General features: G+C 50.0%; 1 protein-coding gene across 1 annotated transcript; it reads left to right on the forward strand.

The window, feature by feature from the left end:
- Positions 1–478: 478 nt before the first annotated feature.
- Positions 479–26,160, forward strand: LOC119394823 (uncharacterized). The gene is made up of 8 exons (XM_037662127.1): positions 479–523; positions 730–999; positions 10,016–10,289; positions 11,883–11,992; positions 15,686–16,026; positions 19,668–19,870; positions 22,785–23,016; positions 25,947–26,160. The coding sequence occupies exons 1-8, from the start codon at positions 479–481 to the stop codon at positions 26,158–26,160; spliced, it is 1,689 nt and encodes a 562-aa protein (XP_037518055.1).
- Positions 26,161–27,323: the final 1,163 nt, after the last annotated feature.

The following is a 27,323-nucleotide window of genomic DNA, read 5'->3' on the forward strand; positions in this document are numbered from 1 at the left end:
TTGTGGGTCGGTGTTTTGTACCGATGCGTTGAGCTCGATGGTACGCTATAGTCTTATCCACCGCTCACGGCCCTCTGAAACCGTTGATATCATGGGCGTACCGCCGCTCTGACAACTGGTCAAGCGCAAGCGGCAAGAAAAAGGCATTGGTCTTGGAAATGGCATCGCTACGAGACGCTGACCCTACTAACCGTTTCTTTCATCGCTTTGCTGCACACCAGCTATAAAGCGCAGATGTTTGTTCTAGGATTTCACCTCGACTCACCAGTCAGGACGCCAGGGGGATGACGACCGTGCCGCTTTGGTCCTCTTCTGGCTGACTGGCATCGCTTCCGTAGGTGTGGTGGGGATCGCGTGCGTTATGCTGGCCAACCTGGGTGCTGGCGGTGGAGCCGCGGGACCGCACGTTTTACCACTGTTGGCTCCGACTCCGTGGCCTGGAGGGTTAGGGTTCGTGCTCCGGAATCCAGAGAGCGGCATGCCTGAGACCTCTGCCGTGCCTGCTAAGTCGCTAAACACCAAGGTGGGCTCCATAAACCTAGACCATGACTTGAGCTGGGCACCTCTTATACGATTTCCCAATGCACATTCACATTTCTCAGTGAGTGGTCGTCGGGTGCCTCCAATATTCCTTCCACCGTCCGCTATAGGTTATGTGTTCTGGCGCTACTGTTATCTGTTGGAATATTTGGTTGCCTATATGTGGCTTTTATGTGATCCACCTCGCAGGTTTCGCATCCACCGATGCCGCCAGTTCGAGGATTTCTGGAGCACCCTAGCGCTGCCGCAGTGATGGCTAAACAGCAGCAGAATTCCCAGGGGTTCAACCATCCTGTCTGCTACACACCGTCATGCGTGTGGCTGGGAAAACAACTCCGCGCCATCCTCAATCCGCTGGTCGACCCTTGCGACAACTTCAACGAGCACGTCTGCGGACGCTTCGATAGCGTCAGCGACAGCGACAGCACCATAGATGCCTACGATCGCGCCGTGCAAGACGTAGGTGAATTATACGCCATTTATCAATCACGGTTGGTTTCCTTGCGCAAGGCGAGGAAGGGAGCTGGTCGTCCGGAATGAGGAAGTCTATCCATGTCAGGCCTAACAAGAATATAACGTGGTTCTTGTGATTGGGTTGTGAGCTTAAAATACAACATGCCTCGAATACACCTAATTGCCGACTCTATCCCACACATACTGGCACTGCCCCAGAGCCAATACGCCACAACGCCATTCGCTCCGCTCTAACATACTGCCACGCCCACTTCTTGTCTTGTTTTGATGTATTGGGGTTTGACCGGCAGGGACGGTTATCAACGCTCGACGCTGTCCGCGAAGTAGTGTTCTAGAAGCGTCGCGATTGCTGTAGATCGGTTTGTTAAGATTGCGCCCCGCACGCGAATGTTCCAGTTTTGCCTAGAGATAACGCCGCCACCAGCGATATTGCTGGATAGCGCCTGTATAAAAGCCGACGCGCTTGATCGCTTGTCAGTTGATCGACGGACGACGCCATGTTCGCCGCTATCATTGTACAGCATTGCTGTAGTTCTAGTTCTCATTTTCCGGCCACAAGTTCGGCCAAATAAACAGTTTCATCCTACAAACGCCGACTGCTGTGTTCGTCGACGTCACGACCACGTGACATCTGGTGGAGGTGCTGCTTCTTCCATGATCCGGACGCCCCCGCGAAGCGCTGACCCAAGCCCAAGCCGCGAGGAGGACGACGGCAAAGAAAACCGGGATCGTCGAACAAGCCGCAGGCAGAAGGGGCTGCAGCCAGTGTACGGGCTCCTTCCCGAATACACCAGGCAGCCCCAGGTCCCAACACCGACCGCAGCGACGATGACCGACCCCGTGCAGCCTGCGCCGATGTTTCTCCGGCAGCCCAAGGAGGCGCCAACTTTCCGCGGGTCGTCATTCGAAGACCCGGAAACCTGGCTCGAGACCTTCGAAAGGGTCTCAGCGTTCAACAACTGGGACTCCGAGGACAAGCTGCGCCACGTCTACTTTTACCTGGAAGATGCAGCAAGGACCTGGTTCGAGAATCGGGAGTCCACTCTTCGAACCTGGGACGCCTTTCGCAGCGCTTTCCTGGAGACGTTCACAAGCGTCGTCCGAAAGGAAAGGGCCGCAGCCTTGCTGGAGACACGGGTCCAACTTCCAAATGAAAGCGTGGCCATCTTTGCAGAGGAAATGACCCGGCTATTTCGCCACGCTGACCCTGCCATGCTCGAGGACAAGAAAGTCCGCTCCCTCATGCGAGGAGTAAAGGAACAGCTCTTCGCTGGACTTATGAGGAATCCGTCGAAGAATTTGTCTCCGAAGCAACAACAATCGAGAAAACGCTTGAGATGCGAACACGGCAATACAACCGCAGCTTCTCGACCACAAGCTACGCCGACGTTCAAGCACTAGGATCCGCCTGCGTGAGACGATTCGAGCAATCGTGCAAGAGGAGCTGCGAAAAATTCTACCTTCGTCGCAACCTCAAGTGGATTCCATCGCCGACGTCGTGCGCCAGGAGATCCAGCATTCACTCGGTGCGCCTCAGCTAGCAGAGCCGCAGCCGCAAGCTATGAGCTATGCTGCTGCAGCCCGCCGTCATGCTCCTCCTCCACGCCCACGCCAAGACGACACACCGCCGCAGTACCGTCGCCAGACGCCGCCAGCGACGCCCTACCGTCCACCTGTCGGCCAGATGCCGCCGCCGCCACCGACGCCCTACCGCCCACCTGTCGGCCAGCGCTACACCCCGAGGAAGACCGATGTCTGGCGTGCCCCTGACAACCGCCCGCTCTGCTACCACTGCGGGGAGGCCGGCCACACGTACCGTCGCTGCCAGTACCGTCAGATGGGGCTACGCGGATTCCCCGTCAACGCGCCGCGCCCGCAGCCAGGCGAATGGCCTCGCGACATCGACGACTACCTCACAGGCACACAGTGGCAAGAACGACGAACTTCCCGCTCACCGTCGCCCGGCCGCTACATGTCACCGCACCGCCGGCAGTACACTGGCCCAAACCGGGGCCGGTCGCCTAGCCCGTATCCGGAAAACTGAGGGCAGCAGCCGATGGAGGTGCGGTTGCTGAACGACGAAATGCTGAAGATCCTCCGCCGTCGACGACGACACAGCGACGAAGTTCCGAGCCCCCGCCGCACGCCGAACGACGCCGACGTCCCGAAGACGAAACTTTGCGACCGGAAGCAGACCTGACGACGCAACGCGGAAGCAGCGGTGCAAACCGACGTAGCCGTGACCCGACGCCGCGACGTAACCGCAACGCAAGACGGCGGACTAGCGACCTCGACGTTCTGATCGACGGCCACAACGTCACCGCTCTCGTCGATACTGGAGCCGACTATTCCGTCATCAGTGGGCCGTTCGCAGCAAAGTTGAAGAAAGTTAGGACTGCCTGGGAAGGCCCCGAGATCCGTACCGCTGGAGGCCATCTAATAACGCCGATTGGTGTCTGCACGGCGAGAGTCACTATCAACAACCGGACTTATCCTGCGAGCTTTGTAATCCTACAAAACAGCTCCAGGGATGTGATACTTGGAATGGACTTCCTAAGTGACCACGGCGCCGTCATCGACTTAAGAACCAAGTCGATAACCCTATCGTCGGAGAAAGCGACACCACCGGATACGAACCCATGTCAACATGCCCTGAACGTGCTCGATGATCAAGTCACCATTCCTCCTAGATCCAGCATCATAATTCCCGTCGGCACCGAAACGGCTGAATGCATCGAAGGTGTCATCGAGAGCGATCAGGGTTTGCTGCTAGACCGTGACATTTGCGTCGCAAGAGGCATTGCTCGGCTGTATGAAGGGAAAGGAAGCGTGATGCTAACGAATTTTAGCCAGGAATACAGACACCTGAGCAGGGGCACGACGATTGCATACATCGAAGAAATCTTGACCGTCAGCGATGCGTTTCCCTTTTCAGATTCTGACGAAGCTACGACGATGATCCCTGGGCCACCCTTCGACGTAAACCCAAGTCTTCCCGCTCGCCAACAGCAACAGCTTCGACGCCTTCTGCAGGAATACAGGGACTGTTTCTCGTCGTCGTCGCGGGTCCGACAAACGCCCCTTGCTAAGCACCGCATCATAACAGAAGAAAATGCTCGACCACTCCGTCAGAGTCCCTACCGGGTTTCGACGCGGGAACGGGAGGCCGTTAAGAAACAAGTCGATGAAATGCTACGCGACGACATCATCCAGCCGTCCAACAGCCCGTGGGCATCTCCCGTGGTGTTAGTGAAGAAGAAGGATGGGACCCTACGTTTCTGCGTCGATTATCGTCGCCTGAACAAAATCACAAGAAGGACGTATACCCTCTCCCACGGATAGACGACACCCTGGATCGACTCCACAACGCGAATTACTTTTCGTCGATGGACCTCAAGAACCGGCTACTGGCAAATTGAAGTCGACGAGAGAGACCGAGAAAAGACCGCCTTTATAACGCCGGACGGCCTGTTCGAGTTCAAGGTCATGCCCTTCGGTCTTTGCTTGGCACCTGCGACTTTCCAACGAGTCATGGATACTGCATTAGCTGGCTTGAAGTGGCAGACTTGCCTTGTTTACTTGGACGACGTCGTTGTGTATTCCTCGAACTTCGACGAACACCTCCAGCGACTTCAATCCGTACTTCAAGCAATCAAGAACTCCGGGCTCACCCTGAAGCCAGAAAAGTGCCGCTTCGCGTACGAGGAGTTCTTGTTTCTGGGTCACGTGATCAGCAAGACTGGAGTGCTCCCAGACCCGCAGAAAACAGCTGCCATCGCCGCTTTCCCGCCACACACCGACAAGAAGGCCGTGCGCCGATTTCTCGGCTTGTGCGCCTATTACAGACGCTTTGTCAAAGACTTTTCACGGATCGCCGAGCCACTAACGCAGCTCACGAAGACCGACGTCGAATTCAGGTGGCAAGCAGCGCAAGCCGAAGCATTTCATGAACTGAAACGACGCCTGCAGACACCTCCGATACTTGCGCATTTCGACGAATACGCCGATACGGAGATTCACACCGATGCAAGCAGCATAGGACTCGGCGCCGTCCTTGTGCAGCGGGCGGGCGGACTGGAAAGGGTTATCAGTTATGCTAGCCGGTCGCTGTCTAAAGCAGAGGTCAACTATTCCACAACAGAAAAGGAGTGCCTCGCCATCATCTGGGCTACGTCAAAGTTTCGCCCTATCTCTACGGCAGGCACTTCAAAGTTGTGAGCGACCATCACGCCTTGTGTTGGCTAGCTAACTTGAAGGACCCTTCAGGTTGCCTCGCACGGTGGAGCATGAGACTTCAAGAATTTGACATTACTGTCGTGTACAAGTCCGGAAGGAAACACTCCGACGCCGACTGCTTGTCTCGTGCCCCCGTCGACCCACCAACGCCCGACGACCAGGATGATGACAGCTTCTTGGGAGCCATAAGTACCGAAGACTTCGCCGAACGACAGCGAGCCGACCCTGAACTGAAGGGTCTAGTGGAATACCTAGAGGGCAGGACCATCGTTGTCCCAAAAGTATTCAGGCGAGGATTGGCATCATTTTCTTTGAAAAACAACGTCCTCGTAAAGAAGAACTTCTCTCCGGCCCGAGCCAGCTACCTTATCGTTGTACCTTCGGGACTGCGACCAGAAATTTTGCATGCCCTGCACGACGACCCGACGGCTGGACACCTCGGACTTTCCCGAACGCTCGCACGAGTACACGAAAAGTACTACTGGCCGCGCCTTGCCGCCGACGTCACTCGCTACGTAAGGACGTGCCGAGACTGTCAGCGACGGAAGACACCGCCCACAGACCAGCAGGCTTCCTTCAGCCGATCGAGCCTCCTCGGCGACCATTCCAGCAGATCGGGATGGACCTCCTGGGGCCGTTCCCAACGTCGACTTGCGGAAATAAATGGATCGTCGTGGCTACCGACTACCTCACCCGCTACGCCGAAACAAAAGCCCTGCCCAAAGGCAGTGCCGCTGAGGTAGCCAAGTTCTTTGTTGAGAGCATCGTCCTTCGACACGGCGCCCCGAGGTTCTCATCACCGACAGAGGTACGGCGTTCACGGCTGACCTAACTCAGGCGATCTTGGAATACAGCCACATAAGCCATCGCCGCACCACCGCGTACCCACCCACAGACCAACGGCCTCACCGAGCGTCCTAAATAAGACCATCGCCGACATCGCTGGCCATGTACGTCGACGTCGAACACAAGACGTGGGACGCCATCCTTCCGTACGTGACCTTCGCGTACAACACGGCCGTACAGGAAACGACGCAGATGAACGCCATACAAGTTGGTCTACGGACGGAGCCCGGCAACGACGCTCGACGCCATGCTACCAAACGTGACCGACGAGGAAAACATCGACGTGACCACCTACCTACAGCGCGCCGAAGAAGAACGACAGCTCGCCCGCCTACGGATAAAGAACCAGCAGACGACTGACAGCCGCCGCTACAACCTTCGACGACGCCACATGGAATGCCAACCCGGTGACCGTGTATGGGTATGGACGCCAATACGCCGACGAGGACTTAGTGAGAAGCTTCTTCGACGATACTTCGGACCGTACAGGGTACTTCGACGCCTCGGCGCACTCGACTATGAGGTTGCCCCTGACGGCATTACGAACTCTCAGCGGCGCCGTGCGCGACCTGAAGTCGTCCATGTCGTGCGCCTTAAGCCGTTTTTTGCGCGTTAGCGAGCCTGGGGACTCTATTTTTTCCTTCGTTATTGTAATTTATTTGTGTATGCACTTGTTCTGTTTTGTTTTTTTCTCTTCTATGTTCTTTCATAAGCATCGGGACGATGCTTTTTCAGAGGGGGGCAATGCCACGCCCACTTCTTGTCTTGTTTTGATGTGTTGGGGTTTGACCGGCAGGGACGGTTATCAACGCTCGACGCTGTCCGCGAAGTAGTGTTCTAGAAGCGTCGCGATTGTAGTAGATCGGTTTGTTAAGATTGCGCCCCGCATGCGAATGTTCCAGTTTTGTCTAGAGATAACGCCGCCACCAGCGATATTGCTGGAAAGTTCGATAGCGCCTGTATAAAAGCCGACGCGCTTGATCGCTTGTCAGTTGATCGACGGACGACGCCCTGTTCGCCGCTATCATTGTACAGCATTGCTGTAGTTCTAGTTCTCATTTTCCGGCCACGAGTTCGGCCAAAATAAACAGTTTCATCCTACAAACGCCGACTGCTGTGTTCGTCGACGTCACGACCTCGTGACATCACGACCACGTACATGGGAGGGCTGGGTTGCGAATATGGGCGAAACCTCGTGGGCGACTCTCCTTAACCATATACTAACCATCTCAGGGGAGTTCAGTAAAGCCTCACCCTAGAGCTCAGACCCGGACTTGGGTTTCGAAAATAACGTTTTTTTTTCTCTCTCTCTCTCCACTTCGTACCAGCTAGAACTGCGCGTTCAGTGAATTGGGTCCAGCGCTACATCTTTTTGCAAAGCAGTTTCGTGCGTCGCATTGACAGCGATAGTATGGCATTCGAGAAGTGTGCTGTCAGATTCGTAGTTTTACGAGCCGTATATATAATAAGAGTTCGGCAGGTGTTACAACTCAATAAGGCGATTGTCTGATGCACCCATGCTAGCCAAATGAGCAGCAATGAGCAAGTTCGTATGTTTGGCATTTAATCGACCCTTTCAGCGCCTTGTACGTGCACGCGTGTCGCGCGGCCTGTTCTGCTCGTTGCAGGTGCTGTCGCTCGACTGCTCCTACTAACCTCACACGTCGTTGCTCGCTTTCTAGCATCCGCAACTCGGTATGCCTTCGACATCGTTTTCGTGCACACGCAGCAGCACAAGCCTCTTTTGCATTGGCGTACTTGCCTGGCTGCCTGCGATCCACACGGCGTGGATGCTCCATCGCTCGCCTCCCCGCCGCCGAGTAGCGCCGCTCACAACCGCCACCGCCGCAGCTGCTCCGAGTGTCGCGGCAGGGCAACGTGCGCGCCGCAGATTACCTGCGAGAAAGGGCACAGCGTACTTATGTTTGCTCGAAAGTTCAACATAGCTTATACTGCGTCTCATACGTAGGTTTTACGTGTCTGAACATTCAAGCTAAGAGGGATCGAAATCGGTGACGCTTTATGCATGTCCCATCATCCAGCATTAACTTCCTAGGCCTCTTAAGCCCTGGTTCCGTTAACTGGTGGGATGTGCAATGTCAGATACCTTGTTTTTAACGAAAATAAAAAGCAAGACAAGCAACGATGTAAAGAAACCAAAAAAAGATATAAAACGTAAAATAAAAGAATTAAACAATTCATGGGTTTCAGAATTATTTGGAGATTAAAACCGAAAAATGGTGGGATGCAATGACGTGGCTAATAAATACCCAGACGCCAAAGCGCTCGCTGGAAAAAAACAGAGTAAAAGTCACTATAGCATCCCGCCCTCTTTTGGAGTGCATATTAACCCATCGGACGCGTTGAAATTTACCAGATACATAAGGTAGATCATTACGCCATCTATGCACGTAAAGCACGACTCAACTTGTTTCCTATACGGGAACAATAGACCCGTGGGGATTTGGAAGCGTTATAACATTGGGGCCGAATTCATAAACCTTATCGGTGTGGCCTATCCTGTGTGGCCTATCCTGTGTGGCCTATCAGGTATGTGCCACAGAAATTTGGTAAATTCCTTTGCTCACCACTGGTCCAATAAAAATGAAGAAGGCGACAGTTCGTACAACAAACGGGTATGTGCCGCAGAGATTTGTGCAGCCTATCAGAAAACTATCATCATCATAAACGGGTATGTGCGACACAAATTGGGTAAATCCGGCGAACGTTTGGTTTCAGCGCGAGTTTCTGTCTCTGGAGTTGGGACATCCGTGTCGTGTCTGTGTCTGTGAACTCGAACCTCTTTGCGCTGAGAATCAACGTAGAAACAACCTAGCACCACCTAGCTAAAGCTTAGCAACGGCCTAGAAGCAACCTAGAAACAACCCTCATCACCTAGCTAAGGCCTAGAAACTACCTACAAGCAACCAAATGAGTCTTCATAATCGTCCAGTTTCGCCGTTTCAATGCTTGCGCGGCTTAGTGCAAGCTTCGCCAAGCTTGCACTAAGCCGCGCAAGGCTTGACACAGCTAAACTGGACGATTATGAAGACTCATTTGGTTGCTTGTAGGTAGTTTCTAGGCCTTACCTAGGTGATGAGGGTTGTTTCTAGGTTGCTTCTCAGTCACTGCTATAGGCTTTAGCTAGGTGATACACTTTTGTAAATCCTCATTGGCATTGGCCAGTCGACCTCAGTGATGATATGCCCAGCACCACAAATGCATGAAGGTTTCTCTTACGAAAGTTTCTAGCGTATGATGTTTGTGTAAATAGGGGTACCTTGTTTGTAAAATTTCTGTGGCGAGTGTTTGTTTGTTGTTAAGGAGAAATATATGCCCTTCGCTGGACGATGTTTCGCTGAACACGGGATTGTTTTGCTGAGTGTCTGTGTTTTCACCGCTCGTCCTATTAGCCATAGAGTTTCGTAATAGTACACTAGAGGAGCTAGCGTTTAAGAGAGCTGCAACGCATGGCGCTTCAACCAGCATGAGAATGAGGGGTGGTAGTACATGGATTTGCGTAAGCTTCATTCTTTCTGCTCCGAGTGACCTGCATGCAGCCACCATGTCGCAGGACGAAGTTCAGTAAAAGTTCAGCTGTCCCATTTCACCATCTTGACCCTTTTAGGGTGGCCAATTAAAATTAGCTCACGAAGTTCTCGAGCCATTATTTTATCCGAAACAAATGCCAAAACACAACGATAAACAGAGCCACAAGTGCGTTCGAAGACGCAAGCATGAAATCCATGTGCTACCCATCGTTCCCACGGTGGCTGAACGATCAAAGCGTCACAGTTCCCTCTAGTAATTACTGTAGGTAACTCTATGCTATCAGCGGCAGTAATGTCTCTAGCTTACTTTGTATGGAAATCAATAACGATACTTTTTCCTGTGCTGATCACGTCCTGAATTTTTGAAGGATCTCGTACGTGGTGTAAATACCATGGAGAGCTCGAGCCTGTCGCCTGATAGCGCAAGGAAGAAGGCCGCGGACCTTGCACTCGGCTGCTTTTCCCGGCATTCGTCGCCAAATCTCCAGCACGATGTGCTCGACAGTTTCATGAAAGACGAACAGCTCAACGTGCAAAAAGTGGAAGGCGACCTGGACGAATCGTACGAGTCCTTGCTCTCGCTTCATGTGCGCCTTTCGTTTCATCTACCGGCTCGGGGACTGTTCCACATCACGCCCTCCAGTGAGTATCTATATGCACAGTCGTGAGCATTGTGAGCTAGGACATAGAAATGGGGCCCTGAAACATTTTTTTCAACAGTCACAAAACGCTGCCGATCGGTATTCGAGGCTCCCGAGAACATGTGAGTCAAACCTTGTAGCGTGGCACGCGGCCTGGAATTTACAATTAATTCTGAAAGTCAGCAATGAATAGCTCGCTCTTCTCTCGACCAATGATGCCATAAACCCAAATGACCGCGTCATGAAGACAACGTCCACGTCCATTGGCTGGTTTGAGCATCGTGAGCTGCGTAGTTACCGCCGCCGCCGCGGGATGCAGCGACGTGTCCGCGTTGCACTCTATAGTGGCATAGTCGATAAACTGTTCAGTTTCACAGCGGGATCGCTGTCAAACTTAATCCGAGATTACGAGCAACTTTTTCGAGCTGGAGGGCCTAGGAAACGACTTTTCAGTTGTTTCAAAACTGCTATAGGATCGTCTCGGGAGTAGCCACGGACCTCCAGTTGTAATTTTGCACGCAAGCGCGCTGGCTAAATAACTTAATCAGCAAAGTTAGCTATAGATCCAGTGAATTAAGATAACTGGTTTACTGGCGCTCGCCGTTCCCAATAACAAGTTTTCAAAAAATCGCTTTTTATGGGAATTTCTCGCGGTCTTCTGGTAAACACCCAGTACTTTGTAACTATACAAGCGGACGCTCCGCTGTGTACAGACGTGCAGACAGTAGTACGTATAATCTTTTGCTAATGAAGTGGCCAAAGGCATTGGCGTGCGTACACGATGGGGAGGGTGGCAGGGGGAGACTCCCCTACCCCCCTTTCCTAATCTTCTAAGGTGGGCGCCAAGTCTGCCAAATACCTTTACTCAGCCTGACCTGTACCGTCATTGTTTAAAGCGCAGACTTATGGCAGGTGTTTGACAATAACGGCGGCCGAGCACCCTTGATGTTGCATTCCAAGAACTGCTTAGTTCCTACCTTTACACCCCGCAAGCCTGTGACCAAAGGCAGGCCGTTGTGAGAAGCGCGCCGTTGCTTCATTCATTGCAAAGCTTGTATTCTATCAGACTCGACCAAGGGGGCGGGCGCTGCGGTGAACCCCCTCACCTAATGGAGAACCCTGCGTGCGCCTGTGGCCAAAAGTATAGGTTAGTTGGAGAAATTTGGAGAGATTTACGCACGCTTAAGCAAAATACAAATGATGATAGCAATAACTTTGATGCAGACACCGTGCTGTCATGACATTGATAGGATGGTACTGACATGCGGCCCTCGCAATCCCATGACATGTGGTATAGAAGGTACTAAGCACAGAGCACAACATACAGTTTTACTTGCATCTAGCGAGATATACATAACTTTGCAGCCTGATGCCGTGCGGGAATGTGTAGATCTGAACTTTCCGGAGCCCGACCCCCTGTTCTGTATCTTGGTGTGGCTGGGTGAGAATAAAGTTTGTCCTGCTATGGTCTAGATGGTATTCAACCTCTAGAGTTGAAGTGTAGGCTTTTTGCTTTGACGTGTAGAACACAATGGCATATAGAACATGAAGCCACAGGCACGGCACTAACTACCAACGACGCCAATACGTGCAGCCAAACCTGGCGAGTTGCAGATTCTACTGGACACCTCCACCGTGCCTGGGCAGGCGCAGTTCTTGCGGTCTATGCCAAGAGGGGACGGAGCTAAGTACTTGGGCACCTTGGCAAGCATAGTCAAAATCAAGCAAGTCGAGTTACCACTGCTTCAGCAAGCCGTGAACCTCAACTCAGCAGTCCTCACAGTTCTGGCTTCGTCTCTAATTCAAGACCAGGATACCCGCAGGTGACGCGTTTTGAAGCAATGGCTAAACATGTCACCGGGACCTTTATCTAGAATTTAAGACTAGAGGTGCTGAATGGGACTATAGCAAAACAGGAACTCTAAATGTGGGCTCGACGTATCAATATGCAATATAGAAGGGTGCGCTCAAATATGTGTAACTTAACGTGCGTGCATTCACTTGAAAACTGACACGAAAGATATTGGCCGTAATAACTTCCAATAAGTTCTGGATTCAAAGAGCATTAAGATCACTTAAAGAGCATGCATTTAAAGGGGCCGTGGGGCCGATGTAGCAGAGCGCCATATAGTTAAAAATTATCCACTTTTTTGTAACATTATTTGCCGTTAATACTGCCAGATTGATTTGCTTCTGGGCCGCATATCACAAAAGATCCAACGAAAGATCCTGCGCTTGCCTTAATGCCACGATATACAGCCGAAACGCGGCAATCAGAGAAGCCTGCTTAAAGTTTGCAAGCCCGCACGCCAGCTACATGCAGCTCTCTCGCGAGCCTCTCTGTACTCCATGAATACACCGGCAAGCTTTATCGCATACGACCATGGAATAGCTACGCAGCGCATCTTACTTAGGTTCTAAAGCTGCAATTTCTGGACCATCATAGATGAGATAAGAGCGAAAACTATCCCATGTACAGTCGCTAATCCGCAGAAGAAAAAAAATTACACCATCTCCCGCTAAAGGGGACCATGGGGCGATGCGAAGCCGGAGCACTTGCACGATCGCGTTCCGTTGGCGTTCGCTGGGTATGCTACCGACCTCGCGTCGTGGAACGCGAAGAGTAACACTACGCGCGTCGTGTCTTCCCTCTAGCCTGGCCGTTAATTCTCACAGGGCGTGCGGGGAACGTCGACAGGCGCGCGAGAGAGAGGCAGCGTAGGAGAGGAGAGAGAGGGGGAGGGGACGCGAATGCGTTGGCCCTCATCGCGGCGCTGCGCAGGAGAGAATTTCGGCATGTCGAGCCCGTATTTCAGAGGAGCCAACCGAGGCAAGCGCTGGACTGAGCAGCGCCCTGCCATTTGAAGGAGAGTGTACTAGAGGAGGAGAGTAGCTTGGGCGCCGTGAGAGCAGAAGCGAGAACGCAGGAGAAGCGCAAGCAGGTGCTGGTAGAGAAGTGGAGAGAGTAAAGCGCAGCTGTTAGAGAGAGGGAAGGAAGAGAGTCGCGCATGCGTAGTGTGAGTGCGGACCACAACGCTGCGTGCGGATGACCACACCGCCTTAGATACCCCCGAGCAAGAGATACTTCGCGTCTAAAAAGGAGGGGGGGAGGGGTTATTTGATGGGTTAGTGAAGTGATCCATATTGCCTCTCTCTGCAAGAAAGAAAGAAAGAAAGAAAGAAAGAAAGAAAGAAAGAAAGAAAGAAAGAAAGAAAGAAAGAAAGAAAGAAAGAAAGAAAGAAAGAAAGAAAGAAAGAAAGCCAGTGCCACGCAGTGAAGGCTGTCGGAACAACTCTCGCTGCCGCTCGCGACGAGCGGCTTCTACCTCGGCCTACGAGAAGTCTTTCCCATCTTTTTAAAGAGCGCGGCGCACACTAACCCCCGCTCTTATACCCACAGCCGGTCGCCTCGTCTCCACCGTGCCTCTCCTTCTCACGCCCGGCATGGCCTCGAATTGGTTACCATGTTTCCGTCGCGCTTGTCCTCCTCGCACCCAGCGCGGCCTCTCATTGGTTGCCTCCTCCGCATCGGCTCATTACCTTCGCCGAGCCGCGTAACGACATCGGCGAGGAGCCGACTAAGAACGGCTTCCCTGCTAAAACGCATCTATCACCAAGACCACCAGAAGATACGGTTAAATAATGCGTGGCAAGAATATTGCGTTCGCAGTGTAACAAGTTTCATGAAATAAGTTCGCAGTGAAACAAGTTTCACTTCTAAATTCTAATATGTTTTATTTTATGGGATAACTCTTATTCGCCTTTGATGTCCCGGTGACAACTCCAAATACAGTTGTCTTTATGAATTCTTTCTTAGGTCTCACACTCTACTCGCTAGGCAGCACTCATCGGAACTTCACTGCAGTTTCACATTTCGGTGTGACATTAGCCGCAATTAATCACCCTGCAACATGTATGAGCGGATGCCCAGAAAGGCTTTTGAGGTTCTTGCACGACGGACTTTCTCTTTAATTACCTTTCGACGTTGTACGGTTAGGTATTTAGATACAATTATCGTACTTATTCGTCTAGTTTGTACCATGATATTTTTGTGTGTGTGTGTGTGTGTGTGTGTCGGTATTCGCGCCAATGTGTAAAAGCAACCCTCCAATGACACTTTGTTATCGCCTATTAATTTTGCCTGAAATATTTATGGCATTTCCTAAAACACACTCTGCATGCAAGACATGTGTTGCTTATTATGACACTCCTAGAAAACGAGCCGTGCACGCAGTCGCGATCTTCTGGAAAATGCGGTGTCTTTCCTACGAAGAATTGCCCTACGAGTCCATTTTTAATGAAAATTTTAACGGTTTGCCACACCCAATCGCGTCAAGCACACTTTTTTCTCTGAGAGGCCTCGATAAAAAAAATAGTCCTCGGTTAGCTGCGTTTTTAACCCTGCAAGGTCATATGTATCTTATATGCTACACGCTGTTTTGACAACTGTAAATTCGAATTTATACGCGGGTTACGTAAACATTACCTACGAATAAGCACTTTTGGTAAGCCGCAGTGAGTTCTCATTTGTAAGTAGCTCGTCATACCAGTTACTCTTTAAATAATTGGTGCAATACTGAAGCTAAAAAACTCAAACAGCGCATCAATTTTACATGAGCAATCATACTCTCCGCAGCCAAGTAACAAAAAAAGCGAATATGTTTGATAACTTTTTGATGTGGAATTCTTTTACACACAGGTTTAGAGAACGCGCTATCTTCTAGAAAGAAAAAAAGAGGGAGGGGGGGGGGGCTCAGTTGCAGTGTTTTCATTGCGTTGATTCCGGTGCGTACGTAATCAACTGATTTCGTTTAATATCTATTTGAGCCAGCATTTCTTTTTAAGTAGATCTTTTATGCCCAATAAATCTGATCTTTTATCCAGGTTATCGACGTAACTTGTCACATTACTTTGCCACATTTCATTGTTACCTGGATATGGACACACTACCGCCGTTGTTGCCTGCAGCAACTAAAGTGTTACGCGGCTACACACGTGCATGACGATCCAGTTCCCAAAATGAAGGATGGAAACAGTTAGAAGAGAGCATTGCGCAATGCTGTAGAAAGAAAGAAAAGTGGTAGCTCAGGCATAGGCGTGCGCAGGGTTCCTCATCAGGGGGGGGGGGGCAAATGTTCATCGCAGCGCCCCCCCCACCCTGCTAAGTCAATGTATGAGGCGGATATTGCGCCCCCCCCCCCCTTAGGTGACTAGAAAGGTCAATGTACGGGGCATATTTTGCGCCCCCCCTGTGCGCACGCCTATGAGCTCAGCCACGCACGCGACGAGCTTCGCTTGCCCACACGTTCCCGATAGAACAAAGGCTCCAGACTTCTTTTATTTTTTGCAGTGTAACGCCTGCAGCTTTTTAATCATCGTTCTGTTCTGTTCGTACAGCAACCCGTCGATTTCCGGACAACAACTGCAGCGAAGGTGTCCATCCGTGGATTAAAGTCGACGTTTTTCGCTGAAGCCTTGGCTGCCCACACGCCTTACGGTCCCGACACCATAGTGGAAGTCGACCAGCGGCTGCTGCAGACCCTGGAAAACCTCATTGACGCGGTCGGGAAGCAGGACCTTTATTTTTTTACCAGCTGGAATGTCCTGCGCGAGCTGGGGCCCTACGTGGACAACCAGGTGTTCCGCCTGTATGACCAACCCCATGCCTATGCTCTCTGCATCCGTAAAGTGAGGCTCGTCATGGCCGTTCCTCTGGCAGCCACTACGTTCTATGTCGAGTAAGCTTTCCACGACCTCTCTTCTCTCTTTTCATTGCGCCATTTTCACGGATACAGGTGCTTTATATTTGACACTACAGGATTGATGGTTGTAGAGGCTGTGTCGTTTTCTTTTTTGTTTGTTCGTTATTGCCGTTAGAAAATGCATAACGTTTAGCCACTGAAGGTCTTCTGCTGACTACGCTCAGTTCTGAGCGTGTGTTCATATATATATATATATATATATATATGCATGTAAGCTAGTTAGCCGTTTGTGGAGGAACTTGAATCAGGATAGGCGTTAATTTGTGCATGTGCATCCCGTATAAGGAATCACGGCGCAGAGTTGTGTCGGAGAGGAGGAAAAGGGGCGGGGAATGGAAAAACGACAGTAGAAAGTAAAAGAGGAGAGGTGACTGTATTCACTACTTTGCGCTGGTTCAGCGTACCCCTCTTCCCCTTAGAAGAAATTGGTGGGTGTTCAGCGGCACTGGAAATCGAAACCAGCACCTCCCGAATGGGAGGTGGACGCTGTTCCACTTCAACATCGCTGCGGTCACTCGGAAGGAAGGCGACACATTGATCAAATGCCAACTCGACATTCCATGGCGCTTAAAGGACAGATGACTCCTGGCAAAAGGGTACGCGAAAGGTACTCTCTTACCAATCATGTGATGGCGTCGGCGAACGAGATTCTGCAGACGCGCGATGAACCAACGCGTTGTATCCCAGTCACCCATTGCCCCCTTCCCATTAACCATGTGCATTCATTCATCCTAGTCAGGACGCGCTGGCACGCGCTAGCACGTTCGGGTCTGTGTAAGGGGCAGGGTAAGACGCTGTGGCATCTCCCCCTTACACTCTCAGCAATCACGTGATGGCGTCGGGGCAGGAGATTCTGCAGACGCGCGATGAAACCGCGTGGCGTGCTCCAACAAGAGTTCGGGACGAGTAACAGCAACAGCAACTACAGTGAATTCATGGTGTGCTCCGCATGCAAGGACGCGTTAACATCGGGCAAGGTGCCCATGATGAACGGAACTTTAAGTCGACCCATGTGCTCCTTCACATCCCCACACGGTTCCCTTTAGTGGGAGATAGTTGAACTTTTTAGGGGCGAAGCTCCTTAAGGCGGCACCCGTTCGTCCCTCGTAGTCGTCATCGTCGTAGTAGTCCGTAACAAGTCTTACGCTTTGACCTCCAAGGTGGTGCCGGTGGGAGATTTCTCCTGTGCGTTGTTGAACAATAAAAAATTCGCAGCGTGCGCGTTAACTAAAAGCCGAATTCTTCTGTCTCTCATTCCCCATTAGCAGCCATTGGCATGTTCCAGTAGGAAACGTTAGTAGAAGTGTAAGTGTTAGCTAAAAGCCGACTTCTTCTGTCTCTCATTCCCATTAGCAGCCATTGTTTACCTCCAAGGTAGTGCCTGGTGAGATTTCTCCTGTGCGTCATTAAACAATAAAAATTTTGTTCAAAACGCCGTTGATTGATGAAATAAACCAACGAAAGACGCCAGATGTTTTGTAAAAGCAGAACGAAAGAACGCCAGATGTTTTTATTAAAGTGTAGTAGTAGTAGTTGTATGTAGCCACCTCGCCCGATCGTCAACGGGCGAGGTGGACCGGCAACGGCGCGAGGACCCTGCCGTACGAGAGTTAAATCACACTAAAAGACATGCTTTGCGGGCGATACACTCTAGTGAGCTTTCAACTTTTCGTCTTAATGTACATGATAAAGAAATTATTTCTACGAAAAACGCAAGGCACACCTTGAGCAATATATTTGGTTTTGGGACGCTAAATGGAACCATGAAGCGATGAGAAGCCGGAGCACTTGCACGATCGCGTTCCGTTGGCTTTCGTTGGGCATGCTACCGACCTCGCGTCGTGGAACGCGCGTCCTGTCTTCCCTCTAGCCTTGCCTTTAATTCGCACAGGGCGAGCGGGGAATGCGGTCGCTCTTGGCGCTCTTTCGCTCGGGAGCGGACTTCTTCCTTGCATTTCACCGATCACAAGTGATAATGAAGGGACCACGTAAACCAACAGTACAATAAAAGTTTGATGTTTAATGTATACACGATGTTTCACACTCTTTATATTATGTACTGGGCGCATTTCACGGAAGAGTTTCACGGTTTCAGATGATTCCCTCCGTAGCTTCGCCCCACTCATCATCATTCACCCCGTGGATATGCTGTGATTTTTTTCTTCTGAATTATTTTTATTTGTGGCTTTTATTTATATATACAGACATTTACATATACGGGACATGACGGTGACGGCAGAAATCCACACAGAGTGTCCATATAATTGCTTTCGCATCAAAAATGAAGGGGATTAGCGAGTCTGTAGCAATACTACATATAGAGTTATCACAATAGCACTGTGCAAATGCAACACGCCAACACAATCGGTGAACTGTCACAACGTGTCACTCATCCACTAAGGAGACCCGAACATGCCTGCAGGCGTGGGCCGCGTAAGCTATAGCCACACCTGCCAATGCACAGGCGAGAGGGTTGGGGTTGTTTAAGACTGGCCCAGTGCCTTTGATACTAGCGAACAAGAGACATTTCAGGTTCGCATTGTAGCAATTGACGCAAGGGGGACGAGAACAGAAATCACATTGAGAGAGTCAGGCTTGGGTGTTGATATCGTTTTCCTTATTCGTCAACGTTGTGGACGCAGCACTGACATTTGCCACTGTGTATTCTAAAGTTTAAAAAATTTTACAGTATCCTTCGTCTCCCTTTACTATAGTTGTTATGTAGGACACTTGTTCCATTAAACCGTAGACTCCGTACACAACCCGGTCAGTGAATGGTTCCGCAATATGTCGTGAAAAGGTATCTGGGCGTGGCCAGTAGTTGTTCTACTATAATCAAACGCGGCCCACAGCCGCTTTGGGGGAGCGGCCACGAATCGGATGGTTACTTAAATTGTTACGGAATCTCTTTTGCGCAGCGCACACACACACTTCTTTCTCAGCCTCGCAGCATCCGCATGGTCTTTTCGGCATATGTCGATCGTATCGTAACACTACGCGAAATAAAAATTATTGCATAAGAACTGTCAATGTATTTCGCACTGTCGGATAATGTAGCCTCACTCGTCGACTTGGTTATTTCGGTTAGCTGAGTCGATAGAGTGAACACTCTGAAGGTGAAAACTTCAACGAGAACCAGGACGGACCACAAAGAAGGGATGAGACAATGCACTGGCGCTCTTCCTTGTGGTCCGTCCTCGTGTGCGCTGAAGTTTTCGCCTTAGAACTTTGTACCAACTAGGCCCAACCGATGTTTTATTAAACACCCCTAAGGTGCGTTACTTTTTTAGTCCAGTCGACTGTCTTGGAGACCGCAAACTTTTCCTTTGGAGAAATCCGTATGCTGTCCGCTGCGGTCGCGTAGATGAGAACGTTACTCTTTGGCCGGCTTCTCGCTAACCTCGCGGTGGCTGTCGCGAGGTTCTCGCGTTTTAAAAATTGTAATGAAAAGAAAGCTTATAACCATTTTGAATGCTGTTCTAAATGTGTTCGATACAAGATTGAATGAGCTGCCGCGTTTCCATCCAGTTTCAAGCGTCTTGTTCCCGCGCACGTAAGGGACAAGATGTTCGAAAAGTTTAACGCTGTGCCCACGACGCCTTTTCCTTCGCGTGCAGAAACACGGCGCAAAGTTACTTGGAAGCAATGACCAGAAAGCTCGTCTACTGCGTTGCCAAAAACGCCTCGTCCTGGCTGCGCAAACTTCCGGACCCGTATTCAAGCCCGCCCAGTATGAGCGTGATCGTCGGCTACCCTGCCAGCGAAGACACGGACCTCAAGATGGACCAGAAATACAACGTGTATCCGGTGCATAATTTAAGTGAGGATTCACGACCATCTCCGTTTATAGACAAGAATTTTTATCGCTTGCACGCGGGAGCCATCTTTAGAGAAACTGCGTGCATAGTTTTTTTTTTTTACAATATTTACTAGAGGGAACTGTGTCGCTGCGATCGTTTAGCCACCATTGAAATGATGGCTGAAGGATTTGCCTATTCTTCGTGCTTGTGGCTTCGAACGCACTTATCAATTTGTTTAATCTTGTGTTTTGACTTTTCTTTCGTATAGAACAAGTGTCGTTGCGAACTTCGTGAGCTAATTTGAATTGGTGGTCCTAAAAGGGTCAAGGTCGTGAAGTGGGACTGCTGAAATTGTGGTGAAGTTCTTGCGTCAAAACAGCTGCGGGCCGCACGGAGCCACACGGAGACGAAAGAACGAAGTCTAGGCAAATCCCATGCTGGCTGAAGCGTCATGCGTTGCAGCTCCCATAGACACTAGCGCCATAATTTCCCTCTAGTGTACTATGAAGAAACTTTGTGACGGCGGGCACAGGTGCAGCGATCGCCACGATAGAATCCGGCCTGTCCTTTCGCATGCTGACCGCCAGTGTTCTCTAGCCATTACCTGTGACGTAACCAAACCCTAGTCCCCTTCGCTGGTCACGCAGACAAATGATGACTTATGTCATGCTTATGTACGCTTGCTCCAAACGTAGGTGCAAGAGTAAAAGTAATTCGCTCTGTCGACCATCTTACATTCATGCATGGGGTTGTGCCGCCCATCTTGGGCTGTGAAACGAATGTTTTCCTCATTTTTGTACGTCGTGACGTGAATTAATAATGTCATGAAAAGTCGAATGCAGCAACCAAACCGTTTTCACGGGTATGCGTTTAACCGTAGCACTCTTCGTTTAGTGGTTAAAGATACAAAACGGCAAGGTTAACAGTTCAGTATGGCGGCACCGAACCCGTCCGTGAAGTAGTACACAGCGGGCTTCGTTTCTCCCAATGAGAAATCGCGACAGTTGGCGCTATGCATGAAAATTGGCGGAGAGACCTCCTGCGCTATCAGTCACAAATGGCTACGGAGTAGCCAATAATGTGAAGCACCTACGGCTTCGCTACACAATGTATCCTCGTATCAATGGGTCTACGACAGTGGTTCTCAAATTGGGGTCCGCAGACCCCAGGGGGGCCGCCAAAGCCATTTTGGGGGGTCCGCGAAGATCAATCTTCGAAAAACAACAACAAAAAATGCGTTTTTTTGGCGACGCACTATGTCCCGTGAGAGTGGTGCCTTCTGATTTTTGGTATGCTTTACCGCATGACCCTTGTGCGTTGCGGCGGAACTGATTTACGTTTCCCCTTCTCCACGCGATGGTTTTAAAGCTTTCGGTGTAGTTTTCTGCAACATATACACGCGAGCATGCTTTTTCTAGGCTTGCATATTTGAAGAGCAAACATAGCTAGAAACAGGTTAATGTGGCTGCAGACCGCACAACTCATTGACATGCTGTTGAGATCGAATTGGTGTGGCACTTTATTTTGACCATTCTTTGCCAGGGGGAAATAAAAGTCACATATTTCACGCTGCATGTTGTGTTAACTTATGCCCCCACTCCCCCGCCCCCTTTGCTCTCACTGCAAGGAGTCCCTCATCACTTCCCCAGTCCACAATGGGTCCCCGAAATATCCATGGCTGAGAACCACTACTCTACGAATCTCTTTCCAAATTCCTCACTTTTCACGCTTGGCCTTTAGCGGGTATATATGCACAATCTCGAAATAATGATCGATTCAAGGTCACCTGAAGGTTTAACCATCCTAGACAAATAACATGTGGGAGAACCAAGCGCATTCACTGACTAGGAAACAAATGAACTTACCTTTTATGAGGAAGTTCGAATGTCGATGTATTAATTCACCTTAGTGTATTAGAAACACAAGAAGAGATTGAATAACTAACAACATTTAAGGACTGTACCACAAGACAAGAAAACTAATAATTATTTCTGGGGTTTTACGTGACAAAAATGGCGAAATGATTACGAGGCACATCGTAGTGTGGAGCTGCGGATTAATTTTGACCACCTGAGGTTTTTTTAACACGCATCAAAATCTAATTGCACGTGTGTTTGCTATTGAACGTCTCCCGGATCAAAATGCGACCGCCGTGGTCGGAAATCGAGCCCGGGACCCTGACCTTAGCAGCGCGGCACCTCATCCTTTTAAGCTACCATGGCAGGTGCCACAAATTATAATCCGTTTATGACGCGCGATGTTCTCTTAACAGCGCAGCTGTTTAAGCTTTGGTTCCAGCCGTGCCCAGCGACCGCTCAAAACTCGGCGCAGCTGTGCTAGGCGAAGTGGAAGCACAGCATAGCCATGTATAGTATAGTAGAGCAAGGGCTTGGAAAGGGAAGTGAAGGTGAGCATGAGGTGAGAATGGGAAGGCGGGAAAGTAGGAGGGGAGATGGTAAAGCATAACATAGCCTTCTATAGTATAGTATAGCAAGGGGGTGGGAAACGCAAGTGAGGGCGAGGAGGAGGGGAAAGAGGAAGGGCGAGGGTAAAGCATAGCATAGCCGCGCTAGTATAGTATAGCAAGGGATGGTAAAGCGAAGTGAGGGTGAGGAGGAGGGAAAGGCCACCAGCTCCGCTGTTTCCTCAGCATTCGCACCACGAGTGCGTAGCTGGCCCAGTTTTCTTCCTCATTCTTTTCTTTTCAGTGGAACAGCGAGAAAGGGATTAGGAACGCTATCGCAATCGTTGGAACGTGTGAACAGTCTCGTTGTGAGGGAACGGCAGGCGAGGAGGGAACGCTGGAAAACAAGAGAGGCGCAGTTATCTCGGAGTCCATATATGGAACCCCTTTCGAGAACCAATTACGAGCGCAATTGGTTCCTTGCGTGGTAAAATTATAATGTGCGCACTTATCTCTTTTCTTCCACGCAGGCTTCGGCGTATTCTTGTCGGATTGGCTGGTAGCCGCCCAGAGGAGGAGTACTCATCTAAATCTGTCCGACGTTTCCTTCGACCCGTTCGTACTGGACACCGTAGTATCTCGAGACGGGTCATATGTTGCCTTGCCCGCGGCCGTCGTTCACGTCATGTACCGATACGACGCCGTGGACGCCTTCAAGCACGGTGCCATCGGTCACATGATCGCCAAGCGCTTCATCCAGAGGTACCGTACTAAATACTGCCGTTTTGAGTCTGCCTTCTCTAACAAAGAATGCGTTAATAATGAAACATTTGAAGGGTACTGATGTAGCACGAGAGCTTTTATATAGCCAATTTTGGATTAGATTATGACGAAGGTACCGCATCATGCGTCATGAAGCAGAAGGTGGGCACATGGGAGCGGAGCACTACGATTTCGTGACACCCGTTCCGTCTCACTCGATTGCCTCACTCGCTAGTACTCGCTGTGAGCACCTACGTAGCTAAGTGCAAACGGTCGAATGAGGCGTCGCAAAGCGCAGAAGTGTCGCAGTTGAGCTGCTTATATCTGATCAAATTCTGGATCATGGCATTGTAAAACGTATCACCTCGTTGGAAACGAAATTTTTTGAACTCAGTTATTAGGGTGCATGTGAAGTTTAGCAGTTTTCTTGTGCTTTTGAGGCCCGTACATTTTAATAATAGACATACACACAAGGGCGAAGATTAAGTGCGTGTCAGTCAGCCTGCATATTTTTTAATTTCATCAACCACCAACCGTCGTGAGAGTTAGGGGGGTGGTGAACAGCTCGCTAAGGCGTTGACAGGTCCCGGGGGTTGTTCCAGAGCGTCGCCACCACGATTAGGTCAACGCAGAAGGGGCACATCAGTGAGAGTTCATGTCTCGCTTTAACAGGCAGGGCTGGGTCTGACGACAGATGAGTGTCCGCGTCGCTTGTCACGCTCCGGTTCCCAGATACACCATAGATGGCGTAACTGCCTCTCTCGCGGACGAAGCGGTAACAGCACACTGAACTGGGGTAGAGCGGATCGAGCGTGAATAGGGCGCAAAGTCACGTAGTAGGGGCGGGAATGGCAGGGGCTGACATGCGTCCTTTTCCGTGCATCTCTACAAATAACGTAATCACAGGCAGTGTTGCCGTTGCGTGGATTTGAAAAGGAGCCAGAACTCAAGCAAAAGTAGCTGAAGTAGCCATTCCATTTAACTTTATCGCCAAATGTGTCGCAAATCGAACAGAACATAACATAACAGAAACAGGGGTATGACGAGTAGAGTTTTTATTATTGAACGATGAGTACTATTTCTAATAAACAGAACCATATCAATAAGAGCACATTTTTTCTTCTTGCTTGCTCTTCAAGCCACAGATAACTTGCAAAAGGAATGCATACATTTTAATAAACTGAATTCGCCTGCGTATATTTTATGTAGAATGGATATAGTTCTTCGCATATGCACAGAAATTTTGGAACATTCCACTCAAGAAGTCAGTAAGAACATGAAATTGAAGGAGTCCTTCCTTGAAGCGGTACACCGAATTTTTTAGTACAGTTTACATAATGCCAGCACAGCTTCGTATAATGAACCTTGTTGAATATGAACAGCCCAGCCTCACTTTGTGGCGGATCTCTGTTTTTGTTAAGTTCACTCTAAAACATTCGCTGTGCATCAAATTAAATAGCGCGTAGCATCAGCATAAATAGCCGGCAGCGTGAAAAGAGCGCGAGCCACGCGTTTGCCAACACGCACGCAACTTCGCCACTCCGTACTTCAGGTGTGCAGCGCGTTGCGTTGTGTTGTCTCGATGCGCACCATCATCCTGGTGGGGGCTTAGAAGCATTGTATTCTATCTGCAAATAATAAGAAAATTGGCTACTTGGTGCACCAAAACAGAAGTTCAGAAGTAGCCAGAATATAGCCACGGAACCAAGCTCAATTTTTCACCGCCAAATTAGGTCGCACAGTAGCCAATTTGGCGCAAAGCAGCCACCAACGGCAACCCTGATCAGGCACCCACACAAAATCACAAAAAAAACATGGTTTATCCTTCTGTCATTGGAATCGGTATAACACGAAAGTAAAACGTGTCTTCACAGACGTAGTTGAGCGTTTGTTGTGGATTGTTTCGCCCCAAGGGCGAAGGAATGAATACTATAGCAACAAGTTGTAATGTCACGTGAAGAACGGCAAGCAGCTCGAAACTTGCCACGCGCTGCACAAGCAGAAAGGACGTGTGGAACGAACATACAGAGGATGAGCGCGAACTAACAACTGTCACAGCTCGATAGTTAAAGCGCGCTGGTCAACAAAGGAGGACGCACGAAACGAACGCACAAGTATACACAGTGTGGATGAGCGCGAACTGTCACAGTTGTAACTTATTTGTTGGTGAGCAGCGCGCTCCTTTCGCAAAAGCGGCCGCTGCAGTGAGCGAAACGACCTTCGTGCTCTCTGTAACTTCAGCGCAAACTTGCGGTGACAGCGCAAGACGTACCAGATAAGCGCGCGCGCAGGAGCGACCACGCCCTATAAAGGCGCCCGCTCATCTCAACGCGTGAGGCGACGCGAGCCGTTCTGCGTTCGAGCCCTTCGCGCCATCTCGCTAGTGGTAACGAAAACAAGCTGATGTACCGCGATCTCTGAGTACAGCCACCGTCAAATGGTGTATATAAATAGCACGCCGTTAGTATGTCGAAGAACGTGCCGTCTGTGGCGGAGTCGTTTCGCGCTGGGGATCGAGGGATTGTAAGTTCGACTCCCGGTGACGGAACTTTTCTTCTAGTTTCTCTTTGCCATATGTTAGTCTTTATATTTATAACGTCATATCCGTGACGTAAATGCGTCAGTGGAGCCGTGGTGGACCCCGGCATAAAACACTTTCGTGTTAAAAAAAACACAAAGTAACCACAACAGATAATGATGCAAGGGTTAAGACGAACACAAAGGACGAGATGAATACAGGACATGCACTGTACTCAACGCAGCGCATGTCCTGTCTTCATCTCGTCCTTTGTGTTTGTCTTAGCGCTGCCCCTTGTCCCTTCATTTTGAACCCAACCAACCCGCCCACCTATGCGTGATTCACAGGAGAACCGCTGTTTCTGCAGATTTCACACTGGGTGAAACTGGGGCAAGTTTTTTTTTTTCTTCAGGCTGTCCAGCACTGGTAAGTGGCCGAGAGAGTGTTCCCAACCAGCTGGTTCGAAGGCGACAAGCGTACCTGAGAACCTGCTGGCGTACCAGTGCGTCGCAGACGGCTTACAGTCCGACCTCACGCTCAACTCCAGCGCAGCCATGTGGCTGCCTATGCACTTGCACCTGACTCCGTGGAGGCAGTTGTTCACCATGGATGCGGAATTAAGGTAACGATCCCGGTAGCGACGTAAAAATAAGGGGGACAGATTAATTATGTCGCTTGGGTGAGAGACGACGCAGCACGAATTTACAAGGTCGAATTACGATGAAATTTTCGCGAAAGAGAACTGCAGCCAATCCTTGATACTGGACGTATTAGCCAAGGCGTTTTGCTATCTTAGAAAGAGCTAAACGTGCGATGACGATCGTGCTTGCTGCTGTCGTTGTGTTTTCATGTCATTTTGTTTTCTGTGACACAATATCGCCTAAAGAGTCGCTAGATTCACAATTCGGAGTTATCATTTTAAACTAACAATTTTGACAGTGAATCTGAGTGATTCTTGTTCGCTTTGTTGATCTATGCATACTAGTTCTGCATTAGAAAATTAAAATTAATGCAAACACAAAATGTTTGGTGGTTATATATACGTTGCAGGACCACTATCTGATTATTAAGCCGCCGTATGATGGGTGAAACCGATGTAATTTGGCCATCTGGTGCTATCTAACGTGCAACTAAGCTTTGAAATGCGAGCGTTTGGCATTTAGTCCCTTCGAATCACAACCTTGGCTCGCGAACCTGGTCTCAAACCGCGACCTAGCGTGTTTTTTGTTGTTTTTATGGTGTGTGTGGTGAGCCTTGTGTGAATTTACTAGAAGTAGAGCTGGCAACTGTTTCAAGGGCTCAACTACCACAAAGTTAGGGGGTTAGTGGGTTAAAGAAATTTACCCTCAGTCGAGTCCTAGGCCCCACCGCGCAGGCTTTCAGCCGAGCGTCAATCATTGGGCAAATGCAACGGGAACAACTAGTCGTTGAAACGGGCGTCCAGAAAAATACGGGCCCTCAAATTCTATAACGAATACACAGTGGATGTAGAAACCGCTACGAGATTATAATTAAAAACATACATATGGAAATTTCACAGAATCAGGGCCAGAGGAGTAGGCATCGTTATTCATCCCTAGGAAGAAAAATGTAAAAATAAAAAGGAGTGACATGGAAACAACAGCACGCAGCAAAAGCACGCAAGGATGGTTGCTGTCTGGCTAGTTGGTCATATCGACGAGTGGCACAGCGCGGAAAAAACGGGAAAGGACGACAACAGAGACAGAGTGAAAAGACTCTTTGCACTCTGTCTCTGTTGTCGTCTTTTCCTGTTTTTCCGCCCTGTGCC

This window comes from Rhipicephalus sanguineus, chromosome 5 (assembly GCF_013339695.2).
Source record: "Rhipicephalus sanguineus isolate Rsan-2018 chromosome 5, BIME_Rsan_1.4, whole genome shotgun sequence".
Lineage (NCBI taxonomy): Eukaryota > Metazoa > Arthropoda > Arachnida > Ixodida > Ixodidae > Rhipicephalus > Rhipicephalus sanguineus.